We start from the raw sequence: 20,990 nt of genomic DNA, 5'->3' as shown, positions 1-20,990 counted from the left end.
AAAAAACAACAACAGCACCAGAAAGAGAAGCGGTTTCTTTTTCAATAAAGAGAATACATTTTTCTAGATAAAGGTATGTATCAAATTTATCTATCTGCTTATGAATCACATATTTTATGACATTAACAATATAGTACGGAACACTTTTCTTGTTCATTTTCAGAATGTTTCTCTGTCAGAACCCATAACTGTTACAGTGCTATAAGTAATAGAAAGAGCACCGAAACGCGTAGCTATTTGATTTGACCTGACGTTACGCCAAGTTTGTTGTTATTATTCAGAAAAAAAAACATTGAGTGACTCGTAAATAAGAGTCAAATTAGTATATTTTAGTTACTGTCATAACATTTTAAAGAACAATACAAATTAGCGCGCCAATGTGCTCACTTAAAACAAAGGGCCAAATTATGGAAAAAGTAGACAAGCTGAAAAATAATAATTTCCGTTGTATGCAATGGCAAATTTGATAAGCCATATAAAAGCTATTTATAACTTATATAATAAAACAGATATGGACTTTTTAGCTGTTGAATATGATGTGATATGTACTGAACAATAAATATTTTTTTTCAGTACATATCACATCATATTCAACAGCTAAAAAGTCCATATTTGTATAATATGCAATGTTGCTTATCATAGATTCGACTTAACATATTTTTTTAAGTATGTTTACAAAAAATGTACCTTGCTGACCCTGATTTCGACACGGAGACTGGAGACGTAAAATTGGACCTAAAGGTACTATTAAACATTTAACTACAGTTAAAAATGTAACAGGTGTCATATAACTAAATCAATCATTCATAATACTGTTGGCTACTTTTTCAATGAATGGTCTTTTGTCAGACCTCTAGCCCAAAACTTAATTTCGTTTTTGCTCATAAAAATGCGTCCATGTGTCGTCACCAGTGACGACATTTGCAGCAGATCGTGATTTGTTGTTTGGATAAACAACAACAACAACTTTGGAAATCCATCTATCTCATTTTCAATTCATGTTTTAGAATTGCAGGGGCTGCTATTAATGAGATGTCAACGATACGATACTATTTGCTGGTGTATCTTGCATCGGTATTAACTACTAGTATATCTTTCTCTATAGCAACTATCTTTACATACGTTTCTGCTTTTGGCCGACAGGCATATGGTGCATCTTCAGTCGAAACTATAAAACGATCAAAACAAGAGCTGTCAGTAAGGCAGCTTGCCCGACTTTTCTTAGAGCCTTTTTAATGCACAATTTCTAAGATCACAAATGGCCAATTTTTTCATTAAATCGAACTTACAGTTATAGGCCTTGGTGAGAGTCCTATTATGCTCTCAAAGAAGTGTATACAATTTCAACATGTTTCAAAGCCAGATGTCAATGGAATATGAAAATATCTGAGGTGGTATGCGAACTTTAATGTAAAGTCGATAAAGGGACATTATCTGTCAAAATGCTAGATAGAGTTACCTCCTCTTGTCTACAGTTTGGGGTTAAGATGGTGAATAAGTGTGCAAAGATTCAAAGCCATATGTCAATGAACTTTTACATATTTTCTAAGTCGAAAAAGAAAAGGTATATAATTCCGCCAAAATGCTTGATAGAGTAACCTTCTCCGGTGTACACGTTGTGAGCATAATGGTTAACAAGTATGCAACGTTTCAAAGCCGCCATGTGTCCGAGGACTAAGAAAATATTTTGGGTGTTATATAAACTAAAACGTCAATTCTATGGTTAGGGTCATGATGGAAAACAAGTATGCAAGGTTTCAAAGCCATATGTGTCAATGGACTTGTAAAATATTTGAGGTGTTACAAAAATTTTAATATAAGTGGTTACAACGACGCCGACGGTCGGCTGACTAGGATAGTTCTACTTATTCTTATCGAATTGTCGAGCTAGTAATTGATGAAAAACACATTTCATTTTGTCTATAGAAGAACAAATTTTATCAAAATAACTTTACACTATATACCAAGAAGACGATTCGTTATAACAAATCTATTTCAATGGCATACTCTGAATTTCTACCAATCAAGCATATTTGTATTACAGCATTCGAGTAGACAGTGTATACCAAGCTATAAGCACTGGTGAAGTAAACGGATTCAAATGAATGTGGTTTCCATATCAAGCTAACATGTATATATCCTTTTTCGCAATATTGAACAATATAACGTGATCTAGATGTATTCATATTTGAACACTTGTAAGTCAACCAGACGAACGTGAATAGGTATGGTTGTGAATCTATAAGGTTCAGTTGACATCATGATATATAGTAGGAAATAAGGTATTAGTGTTCTATTATATACGTATGTTATTCATATCTTTAAAAGGACTTAATAAAATAGAAAAAATAGAAATGAATACACCCTTGAAAAGGTTTGGGCCATTTTGTTGTATTAGTCATAAAAGAAGAACTGATAAGTACTTAAATACTAATTTTATAAAATATTCAAAGAATTATCAAATATTCAAAGAATTACTTAATATACTTTGTTTAGAGGGCGACCAATAACACTATGCAAATTTAGTTGTATGACATCTATTACCTTTTTAAATGTAGTTAAATGATTAATAGTTTCTATAGGTCCAATTTTACGTCTCCAGTTTCTGTGTCGAAACCAGTGTCAGCAAGGTTGGGTTTAATCGTCACATTGACACAGTTTATGTCATATGGCAACACTCCAGCTTTACTGGTGGAGGAAGACCTCAGGTGCCCTTCCGTGCATTACTTCAGGCACGAACAGGCACTTGAGTAGAACCACCGACGTTCCGTACACTAGCTGGATAGCTTCCTCACATGAAAGAATCCAAAGTCCCTGTCGGGATTCGAACCCAAAACAAGCAAGGTAAATATACTTAAAAACTATTTCAAGTCGAATTAATACCATGCAGAACTACATAGATATTAATATTATAGCATTGTTCTGACGGAGGGAAACACTCTAAAAACGAAAAGTATTCCATACTATTCTATTGATAATGACATAAAATATGTGATTCATTAGCAGATAAATAAATTTAATACATACCCGTTATAAAAAAAATAGCTAGAACAATTTATTCTCTTCATTGAAAAGAAAGCGCTAATCTTTCAGTTGTTGTTTTATTTTTTCAGTTTATTATTTATTACTTGTATGTATGAACTTACTTATATGCTAACGAGTATTGTTTTTGAGTTTATGTCTTGCTTTGTTTATTGTCTGGAGATTCTCATTTGCTATTGTAGACTGAATGTTCGATTATTTCCATAACAAAATCTCCACGCTTATCAACACTCGTTTTCTTTTTTACAAATGATAATTGCTTAATTCATTGAAATTGGGCGTCAGCGTTCAATTTATTCCTTATTTTATGATTGATACATACCTTTTGATTTATCATTATCAAAGGGGAATTCCTTTTAATTGGTCAAAGACGTGACATTGACACGTAAGAACATCAAACGACCCGTGGAGAAGCAAAATATCAGTTACAGCTTTCAATAAGTGTATACAGAGACTAGAATGCAGGTGTTAATAATAGTTAGCATATCATGATCAAGACAAAATCAATATCCAACTAAAAAAACGATATAATTATATAAATATCATCTTATAACGTAGTTTAGCTTCACGTAAAAGGAATGCGTTTGAAGATAATTTTATCAAAAGTGTATGTCATTAGATACAATGGAACTGAAAATGAAATGCGTAAATGCAGGTGAAAATTTGTATTTGCATATTTAAAGAACTCAATATACAGCTGTAAGCTATTGATAATTGTTTCCAGTATATAAACATGTAAGTAAACAGTTAACATAAGTCTTGTGCAATTGTTGTTTGAAAATTGATGAAGACAATGTATTTAATGCGGCTGGAGCTATATTGTACCTTACAAGTTTTAATGGTGTTGTGTTCCAAAGGTATATCAATGTGATTATAAAATGGACATAAGTAATAAGTATATATTAATTTTTCAGGAATGATATTTTTATCCACGTTTTCAGAATTTTTAGATTTTATAAACGTCTTAAATATTAAAATATGAAAATAAACCTTTAATTTAGATTGATGTATATAGATAAATGCTGAGACTCAATTATTCGTAAATGATGGTTTTTTATGCTACATTCGTCTTAAACCTGTTTTTTTTCATACTTCTTTGAGTATGTTTTTGATATTGTAAATTTTATTCTTGTAGTCATTTAAGAACGAAGTATAGATCGTTGTCACCTATCCCTTTACATTTGTGAGCATTTATCATATTTATAATGACTTTTTTATAACATAGAATATTTAATTTTGAAGCTTAGATGTATCAATCCATTCATTTCTCTTTTTTCTTAATTGTAGTAGCTGTTGATTCTATTGGTACCGAACCAGAATCAGCCAAGGTAAATATGCATTGTTCTTTTTCTTCTTTTTCAAGTTAATAAATGTAAATTTTACAACATTTCAATTTGTGCATTTTTGGTACAGACAAATCACTCACAATGCGATATAATTGTAGAGTATTGAGTAGGTTTGTGATTAATTTCATTCTTTAAAAAAACAAATTTGTACCAACGAACAAATTTATCAATTCTGATTATCATGTCCAGAGCAGAGTAATAAAATAGCCATTTGAAAAATGTCTCGTAAGTACTGGATGCATTTGATATTGTATTTTTTCATACATACATTACATGAATATATTAATCTTTTAAATAAAGTATGTTTACTGTTTCATTGGAACTGCCATGTCCGAAGCGCAGAAAAGATCAACATTCGGTCGTTTGTTTTGCACTATGTAAACATACTTCTTACATAAGTGTGAAATTTATACATTATCATTATCCAAAATGTTCTTTTAAATGATAATAAAGTAAACGATGTGCACAGTTTATATTTTCTTCATTATATTTTTCTTTTGTTTAAGGCAAACGAATACCTTATTAAGAAGTGGGAACAGTGGTTTTACTTAAATGACATCAATAAGGACGGGGAGATGTCATTGGATGACCTGAATCTATTCGAGTAAGAAATATATCAAATAAGTGGTTTTAAGTTCAGATATGCAATGATAAGAATTTACGATGCAATTAAGCATAGGATAAGAGATGACAAGTCATGTGGGCGAAACTAGCACGCTATTACAAAAACAAAATAATAATCACAGTCACCTAGGCACCTCAGTCATTAAGATATTTTTCACACATCAATTATAATACCAAACGGTACTGATTAATTTTGATCGTTCCCCGTGTGTGAACAGACAAATATTTCGTGAATGCCATACCCTTGTATCACTGTCATAAGTCTTATTTCTATTCTATTATCACTTAACATGTTTTCTGAATTATGTTCTTTTGTACAGTAGTTTTATCAGCACATCTTCAATCAAAGGGGTCATTGGCATCATATCGCTCATCTTAAATCATACATGTAAAGTTTTTTGTTCAAATTGCTATAGTAACTACAGAAAAGTTCATATTTTTACAAAGCAACATTTAAAAAATATTATCGTTAAAGTATCATTATTGTATTTATGTTAAAGAATCATAATTATACTTTCTAGACGGAAGTTCTACAAAGGTCATAATAATGTAAAAAATGCTCAACAGGAAAAAATTAAAGGGACACTGGAACGGCGATGGAGAAGAGTTATGTTAGACAACAGGGCAAGCATTTCTCTATGCGACTTTATAGGTATGTTTAAGGAACGATATGAATCCGACAAACAAGCTTTCACTAAAATGATAACCGAGGTAGAGTCAACACATGTCAAAGCAATAGATTCTAACGGCGACAACTTTATTTCTATAGAGGAGTTCGTAGCGGACATGGATTCGATAGGTCGGATGGACATGGCAAATAACGAGAAGTTTTTCTTCTCCTTTCCGGATATAAATGGGCGTATTCCTGTAGAAGTATCATTAGCTGGCTTGGTACGTTTCTTGACAGAAGATGATCAGACCAAACCCGACAGTATGAAAACCTTCTTAGATTCGGATATTAAATGAAATTGTGCTTCTCTATTTCAAGACTAGAAATATCATTAAAATGCTAGATAAAAGCATATCGTTTTGCTTGTTATTATTTAGATATATACTAAGTATCACAAACTGTTCGAACTCACATTTATTTCGAGTTTGTCTTCATTTATAAGGTGAAAAAACACAGATACATGGAATGATAACATTTAAACAAGTAGATGGCAGCTGACAGAAAGAAAAATAACTCTTGACCTTCACTAGTTACTCTCAAATTTTTATGTTCCTCGACGTGAATAATAGGGGCCTCCTTACTGCCCATATTCATTTATTTTGCCGTGACGTTTCCAGTGTTAGATCGACAAAAGTATCTGTTTCAAGATCACTTTGACCATGACATAGCTTGCACCAGATGTAATTCACGTTTGTTTTTGTTGTTTTTGGGGTTTTAAGCCACATCGTGTGGTGACTTTTCAGCTTTAATTGTTGGAAGAAGACACCTACATGCATTATGGCCGTGAAACAAAGTAAAACCACCGATGTTCCATAAGCTAGCTTAAAATAGACTCAAGACATGGACAATTGGCGGGAATTTTGTTAGCAATAGTAATATTTGATTTACATAGAGTCAAATATTGTGATGCAGTTCTCGGAAAGGATTGGTGGCCAGTCGGACAATAATGTAATATGAGCAAAACTACATAATCATATCACGACGTGAATACAAATCTTATAAGTGATTATAAAATATTCAGTACGATTAAGTCTCACATACTTTCAGACAAATTATATTAAATTATATTCGGTCTATCTTGCCTAAACAACTTAATTAACATTTACCTATTTTGGAACTGTCAGGATTATGAAATACAAATAATATGTACAATTTTAATTATATTTATTCAAAGAAATTAAATGTCATTCAAGTTAATACATAACATAATTTTTACAACATAATTACAATTTAACAAAAACACAAATATTAGCATAAGGGAGGCATACGTGTTTATTCAAATAATTCAAATAGAAAAACAATCTTTTTCTGTATAACTTAACAATCTTAAACATATCAACAGTAAATCAACTAGAATTAAGAGTGTTTAAAACTAATTTCTTATATGATGACATTTAATCAAATAAAACTTAGGTTTTGATTAGAATTACCAACATATTGTCATATAATAAAGTACACTCAGATTTCATGGAAAAAAATTATGAATATGGTAGCATCTCATTAAAAAGAACTAATAATTTCAGAACAGGAGTTTGACATATTGCCATAATCTTATATTTAGCTAATGATGGAGTGTCAAATAGCATATTATCAGCACATATTTTAATAACAAACCATTCAACATAAAATAATAAAATGTTAAATTTAAATAACTGTTCTCAAAAAATGGTAAAAATTCTTATCAACTTTACTTAACAATATGTTATCCTTTAATAATTATATGATACCAGTTTTATAATAAAAATTAACATTTCTATTGTAAGGTAAATTTGAAAAATATTCTATGATTATAAATAATTCATAACTCTATCAAAACTTACAGTCTCAGCATTTTTATGATGTAAAGCAATAACGGAATCTTTACAATAAAAAAGACGATCAATTTATGGAACACTAATGTTGATGGAATGAAAAATAACACACTGTCTACATATGTTACACTTTCTTACTCCATGACAGAAAGTAAACACTGTATTACTATCATTTTAGGAGGCTCCTACTGACCAAAGACAGTGACATTGTCGTGAACATTTCAGTGTCTGAACAAAAAAAAGTTTTAATATTTGTTTTTATCAAAATCCTACATAAACTCATAAAACACCTGAGACATTCCAATACTAACATTGTTTGATACCTCTAACTATTTTCTGACCAACTGTTTCACTTTTCCAAACTCCTGCTGACAATTGCTTTGATTCAGCTTAATTCCATTTCTTGCCTTGATCAATCATTCTAGTTTCCATCCCTTTACCATGATCTACTACATCATTATACCATTTTGCTTATTAATAAAAAGCTTTGTCATCTCTTAAATTTATATTAATCCATTGTTCTTTCCTTTGTTTGAAAACTTAAGCTTTATATATGCAATCATTTTCTATTAATGCCGAGTTTATTCCAAGCCATTTTGTTTTCAACAATTCGGGCTTAATATTGTACAACATCTCTTATGTATTTTGTCAAACAGCACTGCTCATATTTTCTACACTACTTCACAATAATGAACACATAATTATCTTTTAATGAACACCTATTCAATGAAAAAGCCTCCCCTTTTCCTTTATGCCTGAGAGTCCTGAAATTTAAAAACAAATACAAGCGCTTAAAATAATTGCTTAATAGATATCTGAATTATTTTTTCCGAACTGGTCTGTAAAGAATTTCCTTATATAGGACATTCATTTAACTAGGAAGACATATTTTTTATAAATTACTTTAAGTCAACAGCAAAGTTAAAATCTAAACAAAGCAACAAACAACAGCTGCAAAAATGAGTCATACAATTTCAGTAAGATTAATACAATAATAAAATAATGTAGTTAAAGCTGCATGCCTCCAGATGAGCAAAAATATTTTGATAAAATCAAACCTGACAAAAATGATTTTAGGAAAAGTATAAAGATTCAAAATTCTAGTAAAATTTACATGTTATGTGCGATTAATGACCAAATTTTTCAGTATTTATAACTATATTTCTACTGCGTTACTAATGCAGTAAGGGCTATTTTGGCATATTTTGACCTCTTAATAGTAATTTTCATAGGTTGTAAGTGCCATTGGTAATGTGTAAATTGTATTATTTTGGTAACTTTACAATATTTTACTGTTAAATACATTTTCAAATTTTCATGAAATTTAGCATGAATCTGGAGGCGTGCTGCTTTAACTTTACATTGATGAGTTAAATCAAAATCATTATCACTCACTGTACAACATTTATCATACAAATTTTCTATTCTGATAAAAAAAAACATGACTTTTAACTATGTTTTTCGATATCATTTTTATTTATTCAAAAAAGTTCATACCTGGAACACTTCCGCAGGTCTTGTGTTTACTTGAGGTCTCTGTATTCGAAACTTAAAACAAAAGACATAATATTTAAAAGTAGGAAATAAAAACTGTTAAGATCAATCAAAATCATTTTTTTTTTTGGTTGAGGTTTACCTCGCACCAACAGAGAAGAGGTCATATGGCGACTTAACAGCTATTTTGATGGAGGAAATCCCAAAGTGCACCTTTTACATAATTTCGCAAATGAACGGATTTAAGAACCACTGACGTTTCAAAAAACAGCTATGAAGGAATCCGAAAGATCTTGCGGGATTTGAACCCAAAGCAGTGAGGGGCAAATGGTCTGAAGTCAACTACCTAAACCACTCGGGCTCGTATGCCGTATTAAGAAATCATATTTACAGTGTTAAAGTAATTAAAAGTAAGAAGAAGAAAAACATCAACGCTATTATTTGGAAAAGTAATTTATATAAATGTAAATTATCATGTTAACAAATTTTCCAGATATTTAAGCATGTTACTCATGGCGGTGTGAATAAACTTGCACAGTCATCTGAAAAAGATCAGTATACCAAGTAGCATGTGCTGGGACGATGACCAATATAATAGCGATATCTTACTACGATAACACAAAACGTTCCACATATTCAGCCAAAAACCCTTAATAAGGGGAAACAACTCTAAATGACTTACATCTGCATTAGGTTGTAATGCATTATAAAGGAAATCCCAGGAGAAATCTGACCGTACTTGTGGTTCTTCTGGTGGAGCACTGGGCTGTATGAAAGATCTGTTTAAAGGAGCTGAAATAAAATAAAAAGTTGAATGACAAATCTTTATTCAACTACACGTTCTGTGTCATTTTCCTGTTCAATAACAAATGACAAAGGACAAATTTGTATAAAGTTATAACGCCCATACACACTTAAAGATTTATAATACATATATACATCTATGGATGCTACAAATCAGACATGCTTAAGAAATAATAAAAAACATGTATAGCAAAAATGACAGCATTTATCATAGAAATAGTAAAGTTACTAGTTACATGTATTTTAACATAGACAAAAATTGATCACGTTTGAACGTTCTCTTAGCGCTATATGTAGAAAATTTGCTGATTTCTTAATAGAATTAATATCTTCAATGACATCAGATTAAAATATTTTATATATGAAGGATATTTCCAGATATATTCACTTATGTACTTTCTACTATAAAGTTTATAGACAGCATTGAACGTTTTTGTGATTATAGTAATTGATGATCTATCCAACTGCCTTATTTGGAATGATGTATTGCAAGTTGACACATTTGGAGAATAAAACCTGTCAAGAAGTCAGTTAAGGTCATAGAAAAACAAAGTAATATACATACGGTATATTTGTGTGTAGGGATCTCGTCTTTCTGGATCTCTATAATAGTTTATCACAGTGGAAGGTTCTTCTGTCTCGGGTGGTTTATCCCAGTGTTTACGATACTGTCGGTTAAACAATCCACCAGTCTCACTAAAATCACTATGTTTACCACTAAATGCTGAACTCAACGATCCAAAGGCTTGTCTTACATTATACCTGTGTACAGATTACAAGTGAAAGGAATATATTAACCTTATTTGACTCTCTCATACCTATTACAGGGTAAATAAACCAGGTTATCCAGTTGGGGCCTCAAAAAAACAACAAAAAAACCCCAACATTATTTGACATATGAGCCGTGTCACAACAAAACCAACATAGTGCGTTTGCGACCAGCATGGATCCACACCAGCCTGCGCATCCGCACAGTCTGATCAGGATCCATGCTGTTGGCTTACCAACCCTTTTACAAGTCGAGAAACTGATAGGGAACAGCATGGATCCTGATCAGACTGCGCAGATGCGCAGGCTGGTCTGGATCCATGCTGGTCACAAACCCATTATGTTGGTTTTGTCGTGACACGACTCAATTATAAAAAGGCAATAAGACCATCATTGCCCCAGATCGCTAACATGAGCTTCATATGCTAGAAAAAGATCTCCTATGAGGAAGAAAGTAACTTGGTCATATTGCATATTTTTGACTGTAGCATTATTTATGTAACTTTTATAGAGGACTAAAACATAATGCTACCGCTAAGTATGAATACCCTGGGAATTGTAGTTATGGAGATGTTAACCTGCTAAGCTCAATAAAAAGAGCCTAAGAATTGTATTCCAGGGGTTGCTGTTTCGATTCCAGGGAAAGGCTTCCCCCATGACAACAGAACTTAAAGTGAGATTATGTCTATCCATGAGTGACTGTTTAGGTAGAATTGATTTACATTGTGTCATATTTGTTTTTTAATTCTATAATAAATGTCACATAATACTCAATAACCCCCTCGACCCACACTGATACCTATAAATATCCATCAGAAGTTATTGGTAATGTTCAATTTATCAAAAGAGTGGGAAAGTCTTATCAATGGAAGCCTTTTTATATTTTATACTTTACTATTTTCAGTATCAATTATTGTTTGTTCACCAATGTAATGGTCAATCACTTGAAATATACAACTAATTTATTATTGCTTGACAGCGAAATAAATGATCATAATGCGACTTGATCATTATTTGCATCTCACCGATGATTATGAAATCATGTGGGATACGTAAAGAGCCGGTAATTACTGGCTAGTTATCAATGTTGACCCCAGAGGCATGTTTTATATAAGTCCTTAAAGGGACCAGAATGTGATATTCATATCAAGTATTGCTTAAGCAGCAATAATCAAAGTATATACGTTATATTGAAATTGATTAACTTAAAATATGGCCAAGAATATTCAAAAAGTTAAACATTTTAAAAAATTTAAATTATAATTGGAATGTTTCATTGAAAAATTACACAAATCTTAAAGCTGTTGCAACACTTACATTTATATCAGCACAAAGATAGAATGTAAATATATAAAAGAAATGTTAACATACGCATCAGTATATGAATCCCTAGAATCACCATCATTTTCTCTTCTACGTCGTAAACAGTACACAAATATTATGATCAATATAGATAGGATAATCAGGAACAGTGGAAGACCAATACCTAGTCCTAGAATTAGATCTGAACTATCTGCAATACAGAAAATAAAACAATCACTTAACATAGTAAACAGATTCATAATTTTATTGACTACTGATATCATAGTAACTGTTTTTTATATTTTATTCAGTAACATGAATAATCAACAACATTTGTAATAGTCACTTATTGCACTTATTGTATTATCAATGACCTCCTTTAGATATTTAGCTTATTTAGAAACTTTACAGCCTAACATAAGCATTGTGATTTCTCTTTAAATGAAAATGGTACAGCAGAATTAACACTATGGCTAACATATCATTTATTATCATAGACACAAGATGATAAATCAGATAATACATTTGAGACCTTTCAAGGTAAGTACTAACCTGATGACGAAGGGACAACATTTTCTTTTGGTATACATTTAAATAATCCATCAACCTCACTTTTTCCGCAGTCTTCCATAGCTGAACAAGCCTTACATGCGGCTGAAAAATAATCATTACATATCATTATTTCATTTGCTAGTTATGATGAATATGGTTTGTTTGTTCGCTTTTTACACTTATGACTACATATTTTAAGTCAAACATGGGTGAGGCAGTCTATTTTAAACCGGCTTACCAGGATTTCTATAACCAGTGTTTTTACCAATTTATCCAAAAATGACAAATTTGTTTTCCGACATCACATCTCAATTTAGCTGTGAGAGATAAATTTTTAATATTATATATTTTATCATTACTTTACTTAGAAGAACAAAACATAAAACTGACCTATTTCCTTTCTGGTCCCAAGAACTGATTGTCCCACCAAATCAACACAATCATCCTCAATATGTAAACAGCCGTCTGCATCTAAGTCTACCAGTCTTTGAGCAACCTCTGAGATCTGGTTACTTCCAGCTGTTGTGTTGAACCTCACCGAAGTTTCTATATAGGTGCTTCCCTGATTACTCAAACTTCCCTTTCTAGAAATAGAAAAAATCATATAAACATTGACATTGTGTTTCTCTTCATTTTGTTACATTAGGGTTCATGTCACTCAGTCACATGGCAATTTTTTATTTTATCTGACAAGGTAAAGGTTTGACTCTTTGTTCATTTGTAAGCCATGAGTAGCACACATAGGTTATGGGCAGTTAAAGTCAGCAATTATTGCTCCTATACACCCCCAAGTGCCCTATTTAGTTATTTCCGTAACTAACACAAGCTTCCATATAGCTGGATCATTTAACACATTTTGACAAAAGAATGGTTGCTAATGGAGACTGTGCTTTATAGAACATGATATTGGTATGACATAAGTAGAATAATTTTCTCCATAACAAACAGTATTTAGCCCATTTTATCATTGACAAAAATGACTATACATGCCTAAATGTTAATGGTCCTATTCCAGCAAAGTCAGGTACTGTACTGAACAAAGTGTTTAACTGAAAGATAAAAAGTTCAAAATTTGCCAAATCTATATCCTTATATTTATTCATTGTTAAATTTAATTAAAATATAATGAAACAAAACAAAGAAAGGCCTCTTCTAAGAATAATGTTGTTTTGTTATCCAAATATTCAGTAAACAAGATATGTTTGTAAAACATGTATGCCCCCTATCAGCAGCCAATTAGTCATGTGATAAGGTTATTATGCATGACTTCTGACCCAGTGATCAAACAATTAATAAGGGTTATAAAGTATCTACTGGTCATGACCTTGACCTTTGACCCCTTGACCCAAAACTCAATAGGGGTCATCTGCTGGTCACGACCAATCATCATACAAAGTTTGAAGTTCCTAGGCCTAGGCGTTTTTAGTAAAATTGATCAGAAACCGTTTTTACCTACAAGGTCAATGTGACCTTGACCTTTGACCCCCCAAATCAATAGGGGTCATCTGCTGGTCATGACCAATCACCATGCCAAGTTTGAAGTTCTTAGGCTAAGGGTTCTCTTATTATTGATCGAAACCGTTTTTTAACATACAAGGTCAATGTGACCTTGACCTTTGACCCCAAAAATCAATAGGGGTCATCTGCTGGTCATGACCAATCACCATGCCAAGTTTGAAGTTCTAGGCCGAAGCGTTTCTTTAGTTATTGATCAGAAACCGTTTTTACTTACAAGGTCATTGTGACCTTGACCTTTGACCCCTTGATCCAAAATCAATAGGAGTAATCTGCTGGTCATGACAAATCACCATACCAAGTTTGAAGTTCCTAGGCCTAAGCGTTCTTGAGTTATTGATCAGAAACCGTTTTTACTTAAAAGGTCAATGTGACCTTGACTTTTGACCCTTTCACGTAAAACTCAATAGGGGTCATCTGCTGGTCATGACCAATCATCACACAAAGTTTGAAGTTCCTAGGCCTAAGCGTTTTTAGTTAATTGACCGGAAACCGTTTTTACCTACAAGGTCAATGTGACCTTGACCTTTGACCCCTTGACCCCAAAATCAATAGGTCATCTGCTGGTCATGACCAATCACCATACCAAGTTTGAAGTTCCTAGGCATAAGGGTTCTTAAGTTATTGATCGGAAAGCATTTTTACCTACAAGGTCAATGTGAACCTTGCCCTTTAACCCCTTAACCCCAAAATCAATAGGGGTCATCTGCTAGTCATGACCAATCACCATACCAAGTTTGAAGTTCCTAGGCCTAAGGGTTCTTTAGTTATTGATCGGAAACCTTTTTACCTAAGAGGTCAATGTGACCTTGACCTTTGACCCCTAGACCCCAAAATCAATAGGGGTCATCTACTGATCATGACCTATCACCATCTCAAGTTCGAAGTCCCTAGGCCTAAGGGTTCTTTCATTATTGATCGGAAACCGTTTTTACCTACAAGGTCAATGTGACCTTAACCTTTGACCCCTTAACGCCAAAATCAATAGGGGTCATCTGATTGGTCATAACCAATCACCATACCAAGTTTGAAGTTCCTAGGCCTAAGGGTTCTTTTGTTATTGATCAGAAACCGTTTTTAATTAAAAGGTCAATGTGACCTTGACCTTTGACCCCTTGACCCCAAAATCTATACGGGTCATCTACTGATCATGACCAATCACCATACCAAGTTTGAAGTTCCTAGGCCTTAAGGTTCTTTAGTTATTGATCGGAAACCGTTTTTGCTTACAAGGTCAATGTGACCTTGACCTTTGACCCCTTGACCCCAAAATCAATAGGGGTCATCTACTGGTCATGACCAATCACCATACCAAGTTTGGAGTTCCTAGGCCTTAAGGTTCTTTAGTTATTGATCGGAAACCGTTTTTGCTTTCAAGGTCAATGTGACTTATATTATATAATGTATTAATGTATACTTACAGACATTGTGACTGCACGAGAAAGTTGAGCAAACTTGGGTGACAATTTATCTTGCATATTACTGTCAAACACCTTCCTCACTTCAAGTTCAATGGGAATAAATCTTCCAACATCTGTGATAATTTAAAAGGCAAAATGATACCAAACTAAAATTAAATATCTATTTTAAACAGAATACAGTTCAGGCCTTACGTTATTATTTCCGAAAAAACCAAGCATTGTTAGCATTATCAATTGTATTAGTTTGTTTTTCTGTTGTTGTTTTTGTGATCATTTTAACACATTTTTAGTCATATCTTGGCAGTCAATTCACCTGATTAATTTAAACCAGTAATTATCCATTTCTATGCAAGTGACTTACTGCTTATCCCATGATTTCTAGCTCAACATGATGGGGTTTGGACCTTCCGGACCAGCAATTAAATTACTAGGCCAATGTGTTACATTCTTATCACATGGCACCATTAAACACATTGATATAATGAAATCATTACATTTATACAATCGCTACCTATAACTTGTTTATCATTTTCAAATCTAAATAATGTACTAGATGCCATTATGTACTAACACTGGATAAACAGGATTAATTCTGGAAACATCTATAAACATAGGATATTAGCTTATTTAATTAACAAAACAAATATGTAACAGAAATATATGTAGATCTTAGAAACAACTTTTGTGACACAATGCAACAAAAGTTTGTTAATCTGGTTTTTACACTGACTAACACAGCAGTCTAAGGCAACCTAATCTGAGCCTTCCTGAATTAAACCACACAGCAATAACATGTGTACCAATTTTTTTGCAAGTGGCCACGTACTGATCCTTCATTACTTCTGAATCAGCAATGAGAGATAAATGACTATTATTCTCGCCTGTAGATCAAACAATATTAGAGTGTAGTCTAACCTGGTTGTATTTCACAGGAATAAGTATCTTCTATCTCATTAGTTAATATACAAACTGCTGATCTACACAGCATACAGGTCACATAGGCTGAAATTATATCACAAGATAACGTCATTAAGGTGAAATTGTAGCTAAATTCTTCAATAGGCAATCACATGTATAAAGTAATGTTTTTTGAATTTATTAGAAATGAGCTATTATTAGTGCATATATGAAATAACTTAATCATAGTTTTTTAAGTTACTTTAACTATATTAGTTGAACATAATATACAAAATAATTTTATTGAATAAATTTTAATTATGTCATATTACATATTAAAATAAACAAACTCATTTTATCATTTCTTATTACACATGAATTAGTATTTATTACCATTTTCAATTTCATGCATATAAGGCAAATTGAAATTTATTCAACCACTACAGCTCCTATGATTTTACATATAGCTTTTCTCAATATTTGAAAATTAAATGCTGCTATGAAGTCTTCACACAGAAATACTTGGCATAATCTTTCAGACAATAACATAAAAAGGGCAATAATTTGACAGTTTCCTATTGATACAATGTATCTTATTCAATGTGATGTTGATGATAAACATGTAACAGGCTTTATTGATCTATTCATATGTAAATGAAACTTACATGGTGATCCTTTGGCTGAGACAGCTATTGTTGGCTCTGTGTTAATTTTTGTTTCCACCTGGCCCACTGTAAAATTGCTTTCTCGAAGATTCTTTAATACCTTAGCAAACTCAATCTCCATAACCAATGTAATATTTTCCACATCAAAAAACACTACATGTTTGACCTCGAAATTAGACCTTTAATACAAATAAATACTCAATAAATGTTTCTGTCTCTTGCAGAATTAAGGAAATGCAAGGGTTGTCCATACAGTTTTGAGACTGTGGCTATATAGTATATATCAATAAAATATTAAAATCAATCAATAAAAAGTACAATGTATGCAGTTGTAAAGACTGACTTTGAATTAAATCACAAACTGAAAGTGGCATTCTTTATGACTTCAAACTTAGAAATATAATGGTTGGCAAGACAAACCCATGTATTGATTCATGCAGCTCTTTAAAATTGCAGTATATTAATAATTGTGCTCCATGAGTTGTTTTTGAAACGTTCATTGAATTTTAACCTTCACTGTTTTTATTTGATAATCCTTTCCTCTATAATTAACCAACTAGTATTCCAACATGTTTCTGGATACTGAATCAGTGAAGTCAGAGACAAATAACAATTAGACTCAAAGATCACCTGTCAATGAGTAATTTGGCTTTGTCTGAGGATCAAGCCAGTGGGTTATAAATCCCATGGCCTACCTACTGAGATAAGCAGACCGAATTGTAACTATCAAAAATATAACTTGTCTATTTTATGTAGATAAAGAAAATACTATCAAACACAAAGATATTAGAAAATGTTATAATTTCAAACTTACGAAATACTTTCAATTCGGACATCTTTTACATTGGTCAAATTTGCTGACTGGTAAAGTGCTAAAAGCTAAAAAAACAAAGGTATCACACCAAATAAATCACTATACATTTCAATGTAGCAAAGATGTTTTTCCTTATAATATTCAATAATGTATGATAAAGTACATGTAGCAAAATCTTATTCAATGATTCAACATAAAAGCATTTTTTTCAAGCCTAAAAAATTCAATATTGAATCAATACAACATATGACTTGTTTATTTGTCCTTTTTTTCTTTTTCACTTATTTTAACATATTTTTTTGTCATATCATGGCAGTTAATTCATTAAACAAACTTTCCTAGATAACTAGCCTGTAATTAATAATTTTTCACATATGACCAACTACATATCCTGCATTAATCCTGAATCAGCTTTGAGAGACAAATGACCATTAGATTGATTGTCAGAGATCAATTGTCACAGGGAAGTTTTGCCTTGTCTGAGAATTGAACCAGCAACCTCTGGATTCCAAATCCAATCCTCCCCCTCTTGAGCTAAACAGGCGGGCAAATATGTCTAGTTATCTGTTACTGTGAAATGATATATTTCTTTTCCTAAAAATAATCATCTGTTAGACACTATAAAAAGGAATAACAAATAACAACCAAGGACACTTACTGATTTTCTAAGATCACTGACTATATTCTTGTAATCTTGAGATGATGGTCTGGTATAAGCTGAGAAATACTCTAGGTCTGGTGTTAAATTTACCCATAGTTTGTTGTTTAAAGCTGTGAAAAAATAAAACATATTATATCAGTTTTATCACTAACACAAGACCTTATCAAGATAATAAGAAAGGGATCAAACAAGTCTTGCCACATTTTCTATCCTAGATAAAAATAACATTCAAAGGGATGTTTATGATGAATGAATCAGGGTTACAATATTTAATACCTGTACTTTCTGACTAAGCATAGAACTGATGATAGTTATACTTTTTATTTGTTTGTTTGGTAGTTTTAACACCAGTTTTTACAATTTTTTGGTCATACATTGCATTACATGAGTCAGTCCATATATCCAGCTTTCCTGGCTTTAAGTAAAAAAAAACTATTACTCCAATATGATTCTGAAAACAAGTCAGAGATAAATGACCATTAAAGTCAATATCCTAAAGAAGTTGTCATAGAGAAATATAGCCTTGTCTAAGGATCAGACCGGCAACCCCATTCAGCTTGATTACAAGACTGTTATGCTTCATATTGAGCTAAGAGGGGGACATGAGAAGACCTATGATGGTATGCAGATAGATATTGATATAAATCTATTTTAGTTTATCACATACCTGTGTCGCTATCCTGACTCAATGAAAACTGTATAATGCTCATCAGCATCATATAATTTTATTCAACTCATTCAATAAATTCAAAACTGAGCTCTGACACACGGTCAATATCCTCTATATATCTACAAGGTTAACTGCACAAATAATTGCTTTTTTTCTATGTTATCAACCATTTATTATAGTCACACTAAGAGTAATAATTAAACATGAAAAATGTTATACCTATACAAGAAGATTTATCCACTGGATTCAGTTTATAATCATGGGCACAGTAACAAGTGGGATTATTGTTGGTCACATAACAACCATACTGGCAATTTGTGTTGTAGGTTAAACAAGGATCTGTAGCACTATCTGTAACAAAAATAGTCATTGCTCTGTTAACTACCATCATTTATCCAAAGGATTTTGAAAAAAAAACTAATTGAGAACTGATTTTAATAGTTTCTAATCTTGATATACATGTATATTATATTATCTTCTTTTAAATGTTACTTTATTTTCATTACCATAACTCATTTCTTTCTAACTATATTCTACTTCTTTTCACTGCTTACTAACTCTAATTGTTCTTACTGCTTACTGTTGTTTCTTATCGCTACTGTTGTCTTTAGTGCTTTTACATTAACTTTTATTACTTAATATTGTTTTGTTACTTATAACTGCTTTATTGCTACTTTAATTTGTTATTTCACTACTTTCTACCTGCTTTAGTTTTGTTTTCTTTATTAATTTCTTACCACTTACATGTACTTTATTATTGCTCACTATTGTTTTTTTCAGCTTTTTCTTTCTTGCTTCTTTCTGTTGCTTCATTCTAGCATTGTTTTCCTTTCTTTTTACTTATTTTTGTTTTTGTTCTTCTTATTTTTGCTTCTTTACTTCTCTCTAGTGCCTAATGACAGTTTTCTGTTGTTTTAGTTTAAACAGCTCACTATATTTTTTCAACTTATGATAAATTTACATACTATTAACAAAAACAAAACAAACTAATTGCTGTCATACCTTTAATACAGCTTTTTTGGTCATCTGCAAGTTTAAATCCATCATTACAGAAGCACGTGTAGCTTCCAATACTGTCAACACATCCCTGCTCACAGTCATTGGAATTCAGTGACATTCATCTATATCTGTTAATTATAAACAAAAATTATACGAATAAGATCTGTTGAATTTATGACAATATTGACAATGTAAAAGCTCATCAATTAGATGTATATGATCAAAATTGTAGCACTTATACTTTGTTTATACGGTTATATAAGAAATAAGCTTTTATTTAGGGACCAATCTTAATGAAGCTTTGTACAATTTAAAGGGACTCCACTTATGCTTTTGATATGAAGGCACTAGAAATAATTCTTTGAGATTATTATTCCATTTGATTTAGGTCTAGACCAATAACTAATGTGTCCAAATTTTCAGACCATTTGCTCACTCAGTTTTTTCCAAAACAATAATTTTAACTGTGACAATATGACCCAAAATTGTCAAATCAGTAGTAGTAGTAGAAATAACAAACAAGTCAGGAAATATAACTTATCTAATCATGTAAATGCAGACATACTTATACACTGTGATGCAGATCCAGGTGCAAATTCAAAACCAATCAGACAAGCACATGTATATGACCCAGGTGAGTTGACACATCGCTGACTACATTCTGGTTGTTCTACACATTCATCAATATCTGAGAGGAAAAATAAATATACACAATTATCTTATTCCAATTCGGTAATTTTATACTAATTTAAGTTCTGGCAGCAAAAAAGTATAAGAGACTACATTATTTAAAGAAGCATACTTATTCTACTGCCGAAATATTTGATAAATACCAAATTATTTGTACAAAAACTTAATCATAAAGTAATTAAGTATTAAAGCTCATGAAGAAAAACTGAATTTTGCTTCTTTCAGAGAGAGGTAACCATGTGTTA

General features: G+C 31.8%; 2 protein-coding genes across 2 annotated transcripts; one reads left to right on the top strand and one right to left on the bottom strand.

The window, feature by feature from the left end:
* Positions 1 to 3,758: 3,758 nt before the first annotated feature.
* LOC132717622 (sarcoplasmic calcium-binding protein-like) lies at positions 3,759 to 6,032 on the top strand. Its single transcript, XM_060701126.1, has 4 exons — positions 3,759 to 3,899; positions 4,330 to 4,370; positions 4,895 to 4,992; positions 5,534 to 6,032. Exons 1-4 carry the CDS (start codon positions 3,827 to 3,829, stop codon positions 5,976 to 5,978), a joined length of 657 nt encoding a protein of 218 aa, XP_060557109.1. The 5' UTR covers positions 3,759 to 3,826; the 3' UTR covers positions 5,979 to 6,032.
* A 797-nt stretch (positions 6,033 to 6,829) lies between these two features.
* LOC132717641 (uncharacterized) lies at positions 6,830 to 20,177 on the bottom strand. Its single transcript, XM_060701157.1, has 15 exons — positions 20,059 to 20,177; positions 19,276 to 19,407; positions 18,384 to 18,496; positions 17,726 to 17,790; positions 16,912 to 17,090; positions 16,265 to 16,351; positions 15,350 to 15,462; positions 13,404 to 13,462; positions 12,804 to 12,997; positions 12,414 to 12,515; positions 11,931 to 12,072; positions 10,357 to 10,553; positions 9,670 to 9,779; positions 8,991 to 9,041; positions 6,830 to 8,257 (listed from the first exon to the last, which is right to left on the bottom strand). The coding sequence occupies exons 1-15, from the start codon at positions 20,171 to 20,173 to the stop codon at positions 8,243 to 8,245; spliced, it is 1,674 nt and encodes a 557-aa protein (XP_060557140.1). The 5' UTR covers positions 20,174 to 20,177; the 3' UTR covers positions 6,830 to 8,242.
* Between the last annotated feature and the right edge of the window lie 813 nt (positions 20,178 to 20,990).

This window comes from Ruditapes philippinarum, unplaced genomic scaffold (genome assembly GCF_026571515.1).
Source record: "Ruditapes philippinarum isolate M1 unplaced genomic scaffold, ASM2657151v2 ctg5310_1_1_1_1, whole genome shotgun sequence".
In the NCBI taxonomy this organism is placed as follows: Eukaryota; Metazoa; Mollusca; class Bivalvia; order Venerida; family Veneridae; genus Ruditapes; species Ruditapes philippinarum.
This window is presented reverse-complemented; position numbering and strand designations above follow the sequence as displayed.